Below are 17456 nucleotides of genomic sequence, written 5' to 3'. Positions count from 1 at the left end.
TTTTTTAATGGATGAAATGAAAGTTTATTGTGAAGGTCATTAATTCTGATGTTTAAAAAATTAGAACATATTCAGAAGTTTTGCTCGAAAGGCCAATACAAAAGAAAATGACAATGTACTTTTCTCAGAAGGAAAAAAGGGCTGCATCAATCTTCCTGATATTCATGTTGTTTTTCAAGCCATCTAGTTTACTAACATTTTTTTCATGAATTATTTTTATTTCAAAAAATGCACTGAGGTGAAGCCTAAATTCAATGATTGCTTCCAAACTATTTAAATCACTTCTTAAAGCCCAAGAATTTTATTTGATCTCACACTATCAAACATAAAAGTAAAGGGTATTCACCATTCATGAGCAGCAAAGCAAGTGCAGTGTGAGAGACAATACCACTTTAGCTGAGGACAAGTAATAATCACACTGACAAATTCTGCTTGGTGAGGACTACCTACTTTTCCTCTGAAAGTTGTGATGCAAGCACTCCCACCCTTTTCTGAGAACACAAAAAGCCTGACTCAGTCTGCTACCTCACAGGCAGCTGTCTCTATTAAAGTTGCTCCAGTCTGCACACTTCCCTATTGAGTGAGTTCCTCTGCAAAGATGAAGTTCGTTTACTTTTACTTGCTGAGCTCAATTGTACCAGCTTTTCATAATGCTGGGGCAGTGGAAGATAAAGCAGAGGAAACGAAAGATGAACATTTTGCTGCTGCTTGTCCTGTGAGGCTGGAAGCAAGTGGACAGTGTAAAGAAGGGGAGGAGTGCTCTTACCAGATGAACCTGCCTTCCCTGACCATCCAGCTACCCAGGTCATTTAGCATGATTGAACAGGTATTCAAAGAAGTTCAAAATCTCAAGGAAACTGTAAATAATCTGAAGAAATCTTGCCAAGAATGTAAACTGCAAGCTGATGATAACCAAGAAATGGGAAGACATGAACCACTGCAGCCTAACACAAAAGCTCCTGAAAAGGAGAGTGACAACAGAATTAAGGAATTAGAGAGTGAAGTTAACAGGCTGTTTTCCAATCTGAAGGATGCAAAAGATGAAATTAACTCACTTCATGGTCGCCTGGAGAATCTCAACTTGGTAAACATGAACAACATAGAAAATTACGTTGACAGCAAAGTGGCTAATCTGACATTTGTGGTGAACAGCTTGGATGGCCAATGTTCATCTAGGTGTTCAAACCAGTCGGAATCGAATTCAGCTTCTGGTATGTGAAATGTGTATTGTTATCAGTTATTTTTACAAACTAAGTGATCTGAAAGCAAGTAACATTTTGAAAATAAAAACTAGAAGGGAAATTGTAAGAAGGATAAATTACATGAGCCTTTTTATGTGTGTCTACAGAGTTAACATAGAAAAACTAATGTAATTTTGAGAATAAGAGCATAGCTCTAATTTGTTCATAAAATTATACTGAATTTTATTAGTTCCACTAGAGAGCACTTTCAATTTCACTACTGTTTCAAGATCTGTACAGAATTCTCACCAACATATTATTGCTAATGTCATATAAAAGCAGATGAAAAATATCCATAGATATAGTGTGATTGCTTTATGAATATTTTCTAATACATTTAATCAATCTGGTTAATCAAGATCTACTTAAAATCCAAATCAATATTTAAAGTTTTAACAGGTTAGAAACATTTCAAGGATTTTGAGTACCACTTATTAAACTCTCTAAGTAAGTAGAATCAATGATCTGTGAAAATTTTTCATTTTTTAGTTCAAAATTACATAATCACAAGTATCAAGGGGAAAAGAGATTTTATGGGTGGAATAAAAACAACTATGTGGGTTCATATCTATGCAAGTCTTTCCACATTAACATTTCCTAATGGCATATAATCCTTTTAAGTGGAGATTTTTGGCAAGCAGCTAATATTTTTACAATGAAAAATAAGACTCTTGGACTAACGTGTGTTTTGATTTCTTTATCCATTCTCTATCTCTTTTTTGGGGTTTAGAACTATGGCATTTTAAAAGGAAAAAAATATTTTACTAGAATCAACTTAGAGAAACACAACTGGAAGACTGCATTACACAAAAAAATTAACTTAAACTTAAACATTAATACTTGAATAATAAATACCTTGTTATTTTGATGTCACGACTAAATTTCCTTTTAAATCACTTAGTAGAAGTCAAAATAGAAGCATATGGAATTGTATCAGGAAAACTACAGGATTAATCATTAAATACAATTCTATGAATTATCAAGCTTTGTACAAACCCTCTAAGCAAGCCAAATAAAGGTTTAAAAAAAATTGTGCAGGAAAGATGGGTGTGAAGGGACATATGAGGCAGAAGCCTTTTAGCCACATCTAATACGTAGTCTTTTATCATTAACTTTGTATAGTAGCTACTCCTCACAAGGCTTTTATGATTATACTGATTTTACAGGTGTGGAAAGTAAGCTACGTTTGAGATTTGCCCAAAGTTATTCTTAAAGTGGTTGTGAAAACAGTATTATTATCCAGGCTCTCTATTCATGGGTCGCTTCTTTCCACAGTTTTAACATCTCAGAAAAAAAGTACGATTCCTGAACATTTAGAAAGAACATACTGGAGTCTTAAGTATACAAATACAGACATGTGCATATATATATATATATATATATATATATATATGTGCACGTGTAACATTGCTCTTGAAGTCTGTCCACAATTCCATCTGTTAGATGAAATTTTCTTATAATAAGAATTATTTCCTACTTTAATAGCAAAAAAGACTCCCTTTTATTTTACTGAATTTTTCTCTATCACAGTTATAAGCTAAATATATTTCATAACAAATGTCTAGGAAAGTAATCTAATACACCTAAAGGATGCTAGCTCTAGGCTCTCTTTCTGCCCTTTATGAAGTATTCTGGCTTTTTTCTACATTGAAGAAGAATTTTCTAAAGTGAACAGCTTCTCTGTGTATAAACAGTAGTTTAAATGAAATTAAGTTAAAGCTTGGTTACAACTTTGTGATTATGATAGTTTGATAAGCTATAACTTTATTTATACTTATCAATTATACCTATTACCTGAGTTGATCCTATGTTTCAAGTTATAGTCTGAATCAGAAGAACTAGATGATTACGATGATTAACTTTCTCATTTAAGTTTAGTAAGCACAAGAGCTTTTAATTTTATAGAATAAAATACCTCTTCACCCCACCCCCAAATACATAGGTTACTCAGTGTTTGTTTTTAAACATATTTTAAAATTTACATTTATAAAACAGATCATTTAAAGAGTGATTTTTCATTTTCTAAAGCCATTTCCACATTAAAAAAAAAAGATTTCCTTTAATATAGCTACATTTTTCTTTGGCTTATATAACTACTTCCAAGCAGCCATGTCAGGCCCCTTTAGGAAAGTTACCGTCATTGTTGGTAACTGTGGCTGTCAGCAGTTGTGATATCAGAATCACCGGGAATAAACACAGAACACCTTACACCCACACCCTAGCAGTCATATGCCTAACAGTACCCCTCTTGAAGTTGGTGGCATTGGTTCCCAAAGGGGTTCTGGTTTCACGCCTTAGTTCTGGGACTACCACAGATGATAGTTCTGTTAGTTCCTGAAAATTCTCATTGTACTGGTAGCTGTAGCTCTACTGTGAGCCCCCAAAAGAAAGCCAGCAGGCTAGATGCTCCTAGGGTTCAGGTATGTCCAGGGAATGTTTTGGGGTCCCTGCCAAAGGCAGTCCCTGTATATTTTTTGGGGAAAGTTTCAGTAAGGAGATTCCTCAGAACGGGGTCTAAGGGCCATTGGGCCAGAAACACAGAAACCAGTAGGATCCCTCTTAAGCTGCTGTGTCAGCTTGAGGGATATGTTTGGGTGCACATTCTATTGGAAATGACATTGTAACACATAACATTACAATGAGGTTCTAATCTATAACAATTTATATATATACATATATATATATACACACACACACATTGATAGATGTATGTATATATGTATAGATATATGTAATTATATATGTATGTATATATATTGTTTAGCATGAGCTCTAAAAGAACATCAACAGCATGCTTATGTAATTGACAAAAACTTTATCCAATTTCCGAAGCCATCAAATCTCATAAAAATTGGCTGGTAGTGAATTTCTTTCACCAATTTCCAACATAATCTAATTAATCCAGAAAATCAAGCTACTCTTGATTATGTTGCACAGAAAAGTTAAAGAATTTCACCCAAAGAACAGTTTTTTCTATAATCAGTCTGACTTATTGGTTAATTGGTTAATTATTATATACTTTTTATGTAATATAAGAATTTTATTCATTGTCCTATCAATATATGGTCAGGGCTTGAAATATTTCCAGCAGTGTTTAAAAAAAAAGAAAAAGAAAAAACAAATAGGCTGACACTATCTGAACTCTTTAAACTTCTACTAAACAATCAAAGTCAATTTGCATGATCCTAGGCTACCAGGCAAGGCTGTCAGAGGATGAGACCGTGAGGAGGAGAACTCATGAAGTATGGTACCCTGGGACTGATTAAAACCAGTGTGAATAAAGGAAATCCAATAAATGTGAAATCCAGGGGTCATCTAGACAATACCCCATGAGTAGTTTGTGTACTATTCACAGGGTAACTGTACTTTTCTCCCCATTACTTAGTAAAATTACACTTTATGAGTCTCTGACCACCATATTTCATGAGTTCTCCTGGTGGTCTCATCCCCTAACAACCTTGCCTAGCAGCCTAGGTGTAAAATTTCCCAGTAGTAAAATTTTCTAGTAGCCTAAGCATAAAATTTCCTAGTCCATGCATTCACTTTCTGCCCCTGATATCTGTCTTCAATGATTACAAACTGGAGATCATTTGCAGCCATAGCGATGGGCCTGCGGGATGGAATTAGGTGCTCAACCATGTTCTGTTACAAGGTTGGCAGCATACCTGAAGTTAGAATTCTGGCTGTTGTAATTCTGACACCTCATCAGATTAAAGGGAAGCAGCCTGAAGCTCTTCTATACAGATGTCAGCTCCACCAGCCCTAGAAAAGCTGGGATCATACAGTTTACAAGACTTCAGAATAAAACCAGGTACATGTTAAAGAACCTAATTCTGTTCCATAGGGTCATTAAAACCCAGAACTTAGTCACAAGTCCTGTGGATGACTGAGTTATCTGTAAAATGAACTGGGGAAGGAAATGGCAAACCACTTCAGTATCTTTGCCAAGAAAACCCCAAATGAGGTCACAAAAGTTGGACATGATTGAAACAACTGAACAACAACAACAACTAGAAAAGGGCTTTACATTACAGAATTAGGATAAAGGAATTTGAGTCAGTTTAACAGAGCAATGTAGAAATTTCATTTTTGCTATTACTCTTTAACTACTATTTAGTTCTTATATCAAACTATATTCTTATACCTATAAATTATTTTTACCCATAATTCTTTGTAAGCATAATTTGTACTTATCAATGAAATAAATGATCTTTTCTCTCCTGCCCCACCAGCAAATATTCAACAACATCTAATATACAGAGACTGTTGGGATTATTATGGGAAAGGCAGAAAGAGCAATGGAATCTACCAAGTTACGCCTGATCCAAGAAATAAGAGCTTTGAAGTTTATTGTGACATGGAAACCATGGGTGGAGGATGGACAGTAATACAGAACCGTCTAGATGGAAGTACTAACTTCAACAGAACATGGGAGGACTACAAGAAAGGCTTTGGAAACCTTAGCAGGGAGTTCTGGTTAGGTAATGATAACATTCACCTTCTGACCAAGAGTAAGGAAATGGTCCTTAGAATTGATCTTGAAGATTTTAATGCTGTCAAGTTATATGCTGTGTATGATCAGTTCTATGTGGCCAATGAATATCTCAAGTACCGTTTACATATTGGTAATTATAGCGGAACTGCTGGAAATGCTCTGCATTTCAACAGACATTATAACCACGACCTTAAATTTTTCACCACCCCAGACAAAGACCACGATAGGTATCCCTCTGGAAACTGTGGACTTTACTACAGTTCTGGTTGGTGGTTTGATGCATGTTTATCTGCAAACTTAAATGGCAAATACTACCACCAAAAATACAAGGGTGTCTTCAATGGCATTTACTGGGGTACCTGGCCTGGCATGACTAGTGGTGAACCAAATGGCTTTAAGCATTCCTTCAAGAGGGCAAAAATGATGATTAGACCAAAATTACTTTCACCATAAGTTACTACTCATTCTACCAGCTTTTCATCTAGTTATTTTCCTCAGCATTTTCTCTTCCTTCCCCTCTTTTCCCCTTCTCCTCACTTCCCTTCCCTTTTGCAATAAATGCCTTCTATATACAATTTGATATTTTCTCCCAGTTAATCTTAAGACAATCTTTCCATAACCAAAATATATATCTAATGAGTTTAAAGCAGACGTAATATTTTAAATAAGACAAAATGATAGTAATAGCTTCTTGTGAAAGTCTTAAGTTTTTTTGTTGTTGCTACTATCCAAAAGTACATTTGGAAACAATGGTGTTTATATTTCAATTCAATTATATATATAATTCTATTAATCAAAAGAAATATCCCTTTTGTAGAGATAGTGGCATTTGTTAGCTTTATTTTCGACAACTGCAACTCTTAATTTCTTCATCCAAATGGCCTGTTTTAATACAAGTAAGCTATGCCTGGGTATAAGCTAGACACTTCGGGCACACAAACTTTTTCAAGTCATAAGTTACACTTATAAAACTGAATAAACTGTTATTCTGCTATTCTTTTTGTTTCCCTATGTGTCTAACACATATCCTGGAACTTTCTCACTTAAATAAAGCTTGACTCTATATCTATTATATAACCTCAGATAAATAATTACTAAGCAGTCCTATGGACATGCCTATTATATATAACCTCAGATAAATAATTACTAAGCAGTCCTATGGACCATGCTTTTCTATACATTGTTATGAAAGAATATTCATACTGTTATGAAAATATCTCAACATTTTTTGGAATTTGTAAGCCATAAAAGCAGTTGGAAATAATATGTCTTGACAATCACTGTTTAAAGACAATCTGTTCACTGTTCATAAACTTGTCAGATGCTTGATACCAAAGACTGCTTCAATATAAAAAAAAAAGTCTTTCCTCTGTTCACTGTGCACAATGGTTTCTTATTTAAGGTTGCTCATTTGTGCCAGACTACTGGTAGAGGGTTTTTTAGTGGAGGGGAAATGAAGTATTTGTTTGCAAGTCAAAATACTCTGAAAGTCAATTTTCTTTCTTTGTGACATTGTAATAAAATGTTTTTCCACATAGAAAATTAAGTTTCCTAAAATTGTTCATAATATATTTATCATAGATAGGTCAAAGTTGGATTTACTAATTTTAACCTATATATTATTTGCCCATTATTAGTATATTGTTGCTTTCAAAAAAGAGAAAGAAAAAATGGAGCCTCTTGATTCTTTATCATCAATCAGTTTCTGACACATACATCATACTATATGGAATTTGTAAAAAAAAAACACACAAAAAAAAGTATGCCTAATTTAGCTATTGTAGAAATTACATGCATCTGAAAGGCCAACAATGATATCCTATGAAATGTGCTGAGCACCCAAAAAATGCTATAATAACCCACTCTGTATTATATTTGAATCAGCCTAAACACATCTGCTCTTAAACTTTTCAGTGATTCTTTCTGATCTGGTAGCAAAATATTCAAATTAGGTTTAATTAAGTTGCATGTTTTGTTCACTACTTTATAATTATTTTTTTCATAGAATAGGGCACACAATTGCTTCCAGTGATCACAATTTATTCTCCAAAACATTCAGCTCATAGCTATCTTAGCCAAAGATGATATATGAAGTCACCACTTTAAGAAGGAAGATGTATCAAATTGTATGAAATATACAAACCATTAAATCAATATTCAGCTAAACACGGGAATCATGTATTTAACCACAATGTTTCTGACTAGGTTAAAAATGTAAAATTAAGAAATTTTGAAATGTAAAATGAAGCTCAGCAATGAGCAAAATGCAAACTATTGGTGAATGCTTCAAAGGAAGTATGGATTTCAAACATATGTTTTGTATTTTGCTTGATCTTATCTATTTTTCACATTTAAAATACCAATACTGTAAAATAGGTAACTTTGACTTGGAGTAAAAAAATTACACAATATTTATTTCAACTAATATATAAAGTGGCTAATATATGAAAGAATTTACTAAATGTTATGTTATCTTATATGAAGTCAAGTGATATAAGATACCCTAAGGTGAAATTATCTTTGTCAAAAATCTGCTTGTATGAATGGAAACCATGTTGATTTTATGGGGGATTCAGAGTCACACTTTAGAATTCAATAGTATATAGATTTATTAGTATATAGATATTCAAGAAATATCTTGTTTTAACTCTTCTATCATTGGGGCAAAGGGGTATTTTCTTCCTGATCTTTTTAAAATCTCTTCCTTTCTCACAAAATTCCCCAGACTTAATATTGTGAAGAACTGGCCACTAGAAGGTGTGCATCTGGTTTTTATTCCAATATCAAGACTATGATCATCTTAACTTTTGGTGGGAACAAACTGAACTAGAACTGGCCAAAGGGATGTCCTCTTCTCCAGAGTACTGCATCAGTGAATGAGGCTTTAAACTACTTAGTTATGCTAGTCACAGACATAGCTTAAGTTAACCCTGAATTACAGAGAACTCTATGACAGGATGGGACCTCTCTTCTCAAGAGTTTAGTTTATTCTTCAATTTAAAAAGCTTAAGTAGATCTTTTCTGAATTTTTGGTTGTGAGTCCACAATTTAAACTTATATCACTGATACTATACATGGTACCACTAAAAATTAACTTGGGCTAATATCCATACATAGGGTACAAGAATTACCTAATTTATTAATTAACTCCTATACAATTCCATCATGAAAGTAAAATCATTTGTTAGCAATCTTAATGACAGCTACTATTCCATGAAAATATTGACTAGAGTTAGACCCTTGGAAATGCAAAATATGTGTAAAAGTCATATGTACCTGGGAAAAAAAGCTCATTTTAGTGTCAGGGATTAATTAACATATTAAACTAAGGAAATATTAGTTAAATAACAGCATAAATATAAAAAAAGCCAAGCTAAAAATGTGAATTTGCTAATAATTGTTTCATGTTTTTGGATAGCCACCCAAGTTCAGTTTTAGCTGTGATATATAATTTTTAAGATAAAGGTGAAAAAAATCTTTGGGTAAAGTTGATAAGATTTTGTAAATATGATTTGTATTTTTCTGTGTTTAAAATGGTCTTATGTAATAGCTTTTAAATTTTGTAAAATAAAAGATTAATCTGAGAATATCTGTTGCTTTGACGTGAAAAAGTATTATTTCTGTAAAACGGTATTGTTCTAACACTGTATTCCCAAAAGTTCTACGGACATTATTAACTGGTAAAATATCTTTGTATCTTGGGAATTTCATGATTGGGTAGCTAGATGGCACAGTGGATAGAACACCAGGCCTGGACTTAGGAAGATCTGAGTTCAAATTCAACCTAGATACTTACTAGCTGCGTGAACTAGGGAAAGGCACTTAATCTCTGTTTGCCTTAATCTACTAGAGAAGGAGACAGCAAACCACCTCCAGTATCTTTGCTAAGAAAACCCCAAAGGGGTCCCAAAGAGTTAGATATCACTGAACAACCACAACAAAAGTGCATAAAAAGAAGAAAATCTTGCTTTATAATAATATAACAAATTTCTGAACTATTTGAACTTCAAGTGTTTGGGAACTGTGTTGAGCTGTACATGCAAGTCTTTCGAGACATAATTTTCCACATTGTTGAACTGCAAAATTACATGCAAGGCTCGGAAACATCTTGTTGTTTCTCAATCAGCAAGCATTTGTTAAACACCTACTGTACGTCAGCCATTGTGCTAGGTACGAAGGATACAAAGACAGAAATGAAATCGTCTCTGACCCCAAAGAACCTACACTTTTTAGGAATAAACAATAGGCAAACATACAAGTAAACAGAAATATAGAGTATATACAAGCAAATATAAAAGATGTACAGGGTAAGCGCAAGGTAATTTGAGGGAAGTAGCTAATAAGTTCAGGAAAGGACAGTAAGAGACAGAGACAATATAAGAGACAATACTTGAGCTGCAGATATCTATTTCAGGTATGAGGGGATAGTGTGTGAAAGGACACAGGGATGGGAGACAGACTGTCAGCCACCGTCGACCAGTGCATCAGTTTGGTTAGAATGCAGACTGTGTGAAGGACAGCACTAGCGGATAAGCATGGAAAAGTAGGCTGAAGTTATACTACGAAGAGCTTTAAATGCCAAACAGAAGAGATTATATTCTATCCTACAGGCAAGAGAATGCCATGGTCAGACCTGTGCTTTAGGAGTGTTACTTTGACAGCTATGTGGAGGATGTATTGTAGAGACCTAAGTCAGGGAGATCAATTAAGAGGCTGTTTCAGGGAAGCTAGGTGGCTCAGTGGATAGAGCACTGGCCCTGGAGTCACAAGGACCTGAGTTCAAATCCAGCCTCACACAATTTACTAGCTGTGTGACCCTGGGCAAGTCTTTTAATTCGAAGTGCCTCCCCCTGCCCCTGCCCCCCAAAAAGGGGCTATTGCAGTAGTCCAGGTAAAAAATGAAGAGGTTCTGATGAAGGTGTGAGTAAAGAAAGGTAAATGTTGTAGAGAAGTTTTGTATGTAGAAATCAATCAGTGAGACAAATATTTATCAAACACCTATCATGTGCCAGACATTTTACTAATTAATGGAATTATAAGTTTACATTCTATTGGGGGAGACAAAAAATACACATAAAATATACAGAGCATAAAGATAAAATTAAAATATATTTATGTAGATATACTCATGTATCTATACACATAAAGTAATTAACTACAAGGTCCTCTGGGAGAGGGTACACTAGCAGCCGGGGGGGATCATGAAAGAATTCATGTAGGAGATGGTGTCTGAGCTGTTAAAGAGAGATTCTTGGAGGTAGAGGTACACAGGCAGAGCACTCCAGGTGTGTGGGATGACCAGTACAAAGGCGTGGAGATGAGAGATGAAGTACACTGAGTATCAACAAGAGACAAGTCAGTCATATTGGGGAAGATCATAGCACGCAGTAGGGAGAATGCTTTTTCGTTACTTTGAAAAGACAGGCTGGGTCCTAGTTGTAAAAGGTGATAAACAAAGGAATTTACATTGTATCTTGAGCATATAGATGGTGCCGTGGATAAAGTGCTGGGCCTGGAGTCAGGAAAACTCAGCTTCATGATCTGGCCTCAAACACTGTGTGACCTGGGCGAGTCTCTTAACCCTGTTTGACTCAGTTTCCTCATCTATAAAATGAGCTGGAGAAGGAAATGGCAAACCACTCCAGTATCTTTGCCAAGAAAAACCCAAATGGGGTCATGGAGAGTCAGACACAACCGAAAACGAATGAACAACACAACAACATATTTTATCCTAGACAGAGTAGGAAACCATTGAAGTTGGTGGAGTAGGGGACTCACATGGTCAGATTTGTGCTTAGGGGAAATTACTTTGGAAAGAGTTTGTAAGATGAACTGGAGAGATTTGAGGCAAAGAAAACAATTAGGAAGCTGTTGCATTAATCTAGATAAGAGTTGATGAGGGCCTGCACTAAGGTCCTAGTTATGTGTGTAGAAGGAAGGGGCAAAATTGGAGAAGAATTATGAAAATACAGAGAGAGTAAGGAGTTGAGGATAATGCTGAGATTACAGACCCAAGACAGTGAAAAGATGGTTCTGCTTTCTACAAAGATAAGGGAGTTTTGGGAAAGGGGAGGTTTTGGGGGGGAAGAATAAATTCTGTTTTAGACCTGACAACGCTTGGCAAATGCGGGGGCGGGGGTGAGGGAAAGTAAAGAGTCAAGGATGAATTTGAGGGTGAGAACCTGAGCGACTGGAAGAGGATAATGATGGCACATTCAACAGAAATAGAGAAATTAGTGGCAGGAAGGAATGGGGGAAGGGGGCAGAGAAGAGTCCTTTTAGGATATGTTCAATTTCAGATGCTTATGTGGGACATCCAGTTTAAAATGTTCAACAGGCAGTTTGAAACGGAGGCCTGGAGCTGCAGAGAGAGATTAATACCAGAAATACAGATCTGGGAATCATCTACAGAGAGATTAATTGAATCCATGGCAGCTGGTGAGATCACAGAGAGGGAGTGCAGAAAGAGAAGAGAATGCAAGATAGAATCTTTAGGTGCACCAACAGTTATGGAATGGGACATAGATTATGTTTATGATCCAGCAAAGAAACCTGAGAAATGGCCAGTCAGAAAGGAGAACCAATAAAGAAGAGTACCATGAAAACCCAGAGGGGAGACATCTTCCAAGAGAAGAGAATCAACAGTGTTAATTGCTACAGAGAGATCAAGAAAAAAATTGGGACCAAGGAAAGATCATTGAATTTGGCAATTAAGCAATCACTGGTAATTTTGGAGATGAAAGTTTCATTTGAGTGATGTTATCAGAAATCAAATTTTAAAGAGTTAAGAAGTAAGAATAAAGAAAGTGGAGGCAATGGATGTAGACTTTTTTTTTTCCTAGAAGTCTGGCTTCTCGGGGAAAGAGAGGGAAAGGGCATATAGAGTGCTAACTTAAGAGATGCTAGGATGAGATGCATATGTTTTGAGGATGACAGGGCCCGGGACATGACTGTAGGCAGCAAGTAAGAAACCAACAGATAGAGAGAGATGGAAAATATGGGGGATGGGATGATTGTGGGAGCAATCTTCTAGAGGAGATGGAAGGGGATGTGATCAAGGGTACAAATGTTGTGATCAAAGGTACACACACAGGTATCTAAATATGGGTGCTTAAAAAACACAGTCAGCTTTGGGAATACAAATAAACATATCACTTTGTCCAAGAAAGAGTGCCACTCCCATAATACCTTAATGAAAAAGAATTACCAAAAAAAATGGAAACTCAGTAAAGAATTTCTATAATATAATAGACCTAAGGGACAATCTTTTTTTTTTCATAAATTTTAAGTGAAGTGTTAGTGTAAAAAATGGGAGAAGTACCAAAGGAAAAGTTAAGTTGGATAACAAATGTAAAATTAAGTAAAGGACAACTATAAAGCAGCTCCTAAAAATTTTATTAGAATAGGTGAAAGAACAATCAGGGAAACTGTAAAATTACATACATAGGCTCAAAACATCAATAATATCAACAATTACAAGATAAATAAAGTAAAAAAGTATCAACAGATCAGAAAAGTAAAATTGAAAAATAAATCCAGAAAGTTACAAAACTGAAAAACCAATAACCAATAGATATATAAAACAAAATAGTGGATTTAGAAGTTGAAGAAATAAGTAGAAACGCACTTGGTTATTTTGGACCCCAGAAGATACCAATGGAGGAAAAAAAGGTAGACATTGCATTGGAAGACCTAATCACTTTAATTTTCTAGAGTGGACAAGATCAGGAAACATTCTTCAATAAAAACTGCAGGACACCAACAAGAAGAAATGCTCACATTGATTCATTAAGGCATATCATTATAAAATTACAGAATTATAAAGACAAAGAAAGAATTCTCCAAACTTCAATTTAAAAAGAAAACTCTTAAGGAAGTGTCAATCATAGCAACATACTTTTCAAAAACAAAGCAAAATATCAGAATTGGATAAAAAAAGTCTTCTTTAAAAAAATAGTTATTAGAAGACCAGCAAGGATTGTAGAGAAGAATGAAACAATACATTCCAGTTCTCCCCAAAACTACTCTAATTTTTTTCTAAAGAGCATCAGACTGAGCATTATTCATGAAGACAAAGAGGAAACCACAGTTTGTCAGTTTTCCTGCCCCAAATCACAAATTCAGCCCAAAGGCAAGTGACTAGGGCAAGAACTATGGAACAAGGGCAGACCTGACGATCTGTTGCCCAGAACCTGCAGGGTCTTTCAGTAAACCAATGGGGGCTAGGGCCAGCAACTGGATACTAGAACTGCACCTACAGTCAAGTCCTCAGTTGTGCTGCTTGGACGCAAATCAGGGTCTATAGCCTAGAAAGTCCAAGAAGGCAATGATCAAACTATGCCCTAGATCTGACTGGTTAACACTTTTTGAAAGTTTGCAGCAACCTGCAACCATGCCACCCATTTGATCTGTGAAAACCTCATTACTCAATTCCCAAAGAACATAGTCATAGAACCAACAGATAATACAAAGAACAGGGATCATAATGCAATATTCCAGGAAGCAAATGAATGTCAAAATCCTTGGCTTAGCACCAAGAATGTTAGCCAGAAAACAAAATATAATCCTACAGGAGGAAAAAATGTATATTTAATGAAATAGAAGGACCTCCAAGAATTCCTAATGAAGAGGTTGAACCTGCATAGAAACTTTGAAGTTCAAATACAAGAGTTAAGAGAAACATAAAAAAGTGAACACAAATGAACAGTCATTGGACAATCAACGGACTACATAAGGATAAACTTCTCACATTCAATTATGAGGAGACGATCTACATCTCCCCTGTGAACTCCATTATCATCAGGGGTCATAGAGGGAGTCTAATTAGACAAAACCCGGGAATGGTTCTGTTGTGATGATCTTAGGAATGGAAAGAGGGCAAGGGAAATATACTGGAGGAGGAGGGAAAGGGAAAAGAAAGTTAGACAAATTATCTCACAACCAGGATGTACAAGTATACATCTGTACAAATGAGAAGGAGGAAGTGAGGGAAGCCACTGACACTTCATCCTCACTTTCATCTTAACTAGCCAAAGAAAGGAAAAATAAACACAAACATACAGTTGGGTGCAGAAATACATTTTACATTTTACTCAACAGGTGAATAGGAGGGAAAGGGGAGAAGGAAGAAAAGGAAATTAGAGGGAAGGCAGATTAAGGGAGGTATTAGTCCTAAGCAAAACAAATTTAACTAAGGATATACAAAAATATTTATAGCTTTTTGGGGGGGGCAAAGAATAGGAATCTAAAGGACTGTTCATAAATTGGGAAATTGCTCAACAAATTATGGTACATTCATGTGATAAGAGTATTATTGTGCTGTGAGAAATGATGAAAGGGATGGTTTCAGAGAAACCTGGAAAGATTTGTGTGAACTGATGCAGCACAAAGTGAACAGAACCAGAACAACTTATACAGTGACAACAGTAAGATACAGACAAACAACTTTGAAAGAATTAGGAACTCTGATCAGTGTAATGAACAATAAAGATTCCAGAGAACTAATGATAAAACAGACTGCCCATCTCCTGATAGAGGGGTGCACACAGGGATAGCAGAAAAGGAAGCAAGCAAACAAGGCACAGAGCCAGCCCAGCCCTTCAGTGAAGTCTTCAGCCCCAGAACAATCTGAGCCAAACATACTATGCTTGATTATCACAGTTGTGGGTTTAGAGGATCTTGGGGTCGTCTCGTGTGTGTGTGTGTGTGTGTGTGTGTGTGTGTGTGTGTGTGTGTGTGTAGGTGGTGGTGGTGATGGCAGTGTATATTTGTGTGTATGTGTAGTGATGTCTGTATTTCTGTTGAATTTGCCTAATTCTTTAAAATTAAAAAAGAAGGGAGATAGAAAACTGCCTATAAATATCTAACAAGATAGATAACTCAAATACATAGGTTTCCTCTCTATAGACCCCATCAGATTTGGGTTTGTTAAATCATGGAGATTTTAATGATAATTTACTGAGATTGTTTGTTTGTCCCCACTTAGTCATATGGGGTCACACATGGGGCAATATCTAATGATGGTATTACCCATCCTTGGACAGCCTCTCCTCTTAGGTCCTGGGAATGCACATAAAGAAAGGTACTGCATCTGCTATTTCTTTGGTATAGGTGGATCAATCAGTCAGCTGATATTATTATCCACTTACTATGTGCAAGGCACATACCCTCTACCAATGTAGGTCAGCACCTTCTCTGCCTAGAGAGGGACTTGTCCAGAGTTACTTAGCCAATATGTGCCACAAGTAGGACTTGACCTGAAGTCTTCCTGGCTCCAAGGTCTCTATCCGTTCCTCTGCACTCCCCACCTATTCTAAGGCAACCATTTCATGATCCTGTAAGGAAGAGGTGGTGTGAATAAACAGACATTCTCTCCCACCCCGGAAATGCAGGCAGTCTCTACTGCATGAAACTGCTCTGTTTTCTGAACAGTGAAAAAAACAGGCAAAGTGGACTGAGGGCAATGTCTTGTCCTCTTTCACTGAGCACAACAAAAGAGTGGCATGTGGATCTAGACTCCATCATCTTGAGTCCCAGAAGGCCATTCACTCGGAGCATAGCCCAACCAATAAGGGTCGTAGTCAGGGGTCATCAGCTGTCATTTAAACAAGGTGACATATGTGTGCTTGTATACTTTATGGGCCTGATTCTGCCTTATGACATTAAGTTCTTTTTCAATCACTCTCTACTACAATTTTCAGCATATTTCACATTACAAAGGATTATTTCTAGATAGGTAAAAAGCCCTTGTGGTAAAGTAAATATCATTCCTTCTTTGACTTCCTAAGTGACCAAATAAAGAAAGGAAAAAATATTCCATCAATTGGCAATTTCATTTCAGCAGCTGAAGGTATAAGATCTTTTTGCCAAAACAATTATGTAAGTTTTTATTGGTTAAGAGATTGTTCATAACACCTAGTGTTTTGATGGCTTTCTGTAATCCACTGTTTAAAAATGTTATTTTCTTTCTGTACCTACGCCAGAATTTATTTTAACTTTGATAGAACTAGAAAAGCATTTATATAATCTCCAAACAGCATTTTACTACTATGGTCACCAATGCAGAACAATTCACAAATGAACAAAGTTTTACTAAAGTACAAAGCAGTTAGTAAGCAAATGGAAAATGTTCTCATGTGAATGGAAAAAGTCCATAATCTCACACATAAAATAAAAGTCTTTCTTTTTTGAAAATAGGTTAACCCTTGTATACTACCATGTTTAGTAAGTGAAAGAAAAGGCATATATTAAAGTACTTCATGTACAAACACAACAGCAAGACAGATGCTACTCTCAAGGCACTCACATTCTAATGGGGAAAAGCCTCAAGTCATATGGAAAGGCCCAGTGGTCCTACAAAGCAGATAATAATGCATCTTCTTAGTTTCATATCCACTGATAAAATCATATCCATTTCTAATGTTGAACCACTTGACAGACAAGGACTTTGGCACTTGAAGTTTTGCAAAGCATGTGAAATCTAATTTGATCCTCACAACAACCTTGTGTCAGAAGTGCTGTTATCTAGAAAAATATAAGATTATAGTGAAAAGGTTGGAGGATAGAGACCAGGGAGGGAGGGAGTTGACTAGGAATGAGAGAATTTTCCATAGACTGACTACAGTCCTGAAACACAGGGATCAGTGGAATAGAACGTCTGAATTTTCTAGCTAAGGGGGAAGCTTGGAGATTAAGAGCATCAGAGTTCTAGTTTAGAACGT

At 35.9% G+C, this 17456-nt stretch overlaps 2 protein-coding genes across 2 annotated transcripts in view; one reads left to right on the top strand and one right to left on the bottom strand.

The window, feature by feature from the left end:
• The window catches only part of CCDC146 (coiled-coil domain containing 146), a 181950-nt gene that overhangs the window by 124361 nt on the left and 40133 nt on the right, over window positions 1-17456 (bottom strand). The window lies entirely within an intron of this gene.
• FGL2 (fibrinogen like 2) lies at window positions 527-9325 on the top strand. The gene is made up of 2 exons (XM_020984514.1): window positions 527-1211; window positions 5474-9325. Exons 1-2 carry the CDS (start codon window positions 599-601, stop codon window positions 6187-6189), a joined length of 1329 nt encoding a protein of 442 aa, XP_020840173.1. The 5' UTR covers window positions 527-598; the 3' UTR covers window positions 6190-9325.

This window comes from Phascolarctos cinereus, unplaced genomic scaffold (genome assembly GCF_003287225.1).
Source record: "Phascolarctos cinereus isolate Bilbo 61053 unplaced genomic scaffold, phaCin_HiC Scaffold_1;HRSCAF=81, whole genome shotgun sequence".
Lineage (NCBI taxonomy): Eukaryota > Metazoa > Chordata > Mammalia > Diprotodontia > Phascolarctidae > Phascolarctos > Phascolarctos cinereus.
This window is presented reverse-complemented; position numbering and strand designations above follow the sequence as displayed.

Excerpts from the sequence above, each read along its gene's own strand:
- FGL2 (XM_020984514.1), top strand. The coding sequence starts at position 599 with ATGAAGTTCGTTTACTTTTACTTGCTGAGCTCAATTGTACCAGCTTTT. Across the intron at positions 1,212-5,473 it reads GGAATCGAATTCAGCTTCTG|CAAATATTCAACAACATCTA; the intron begins GTATGTGAAATG and ends CTGCCCCACCAG.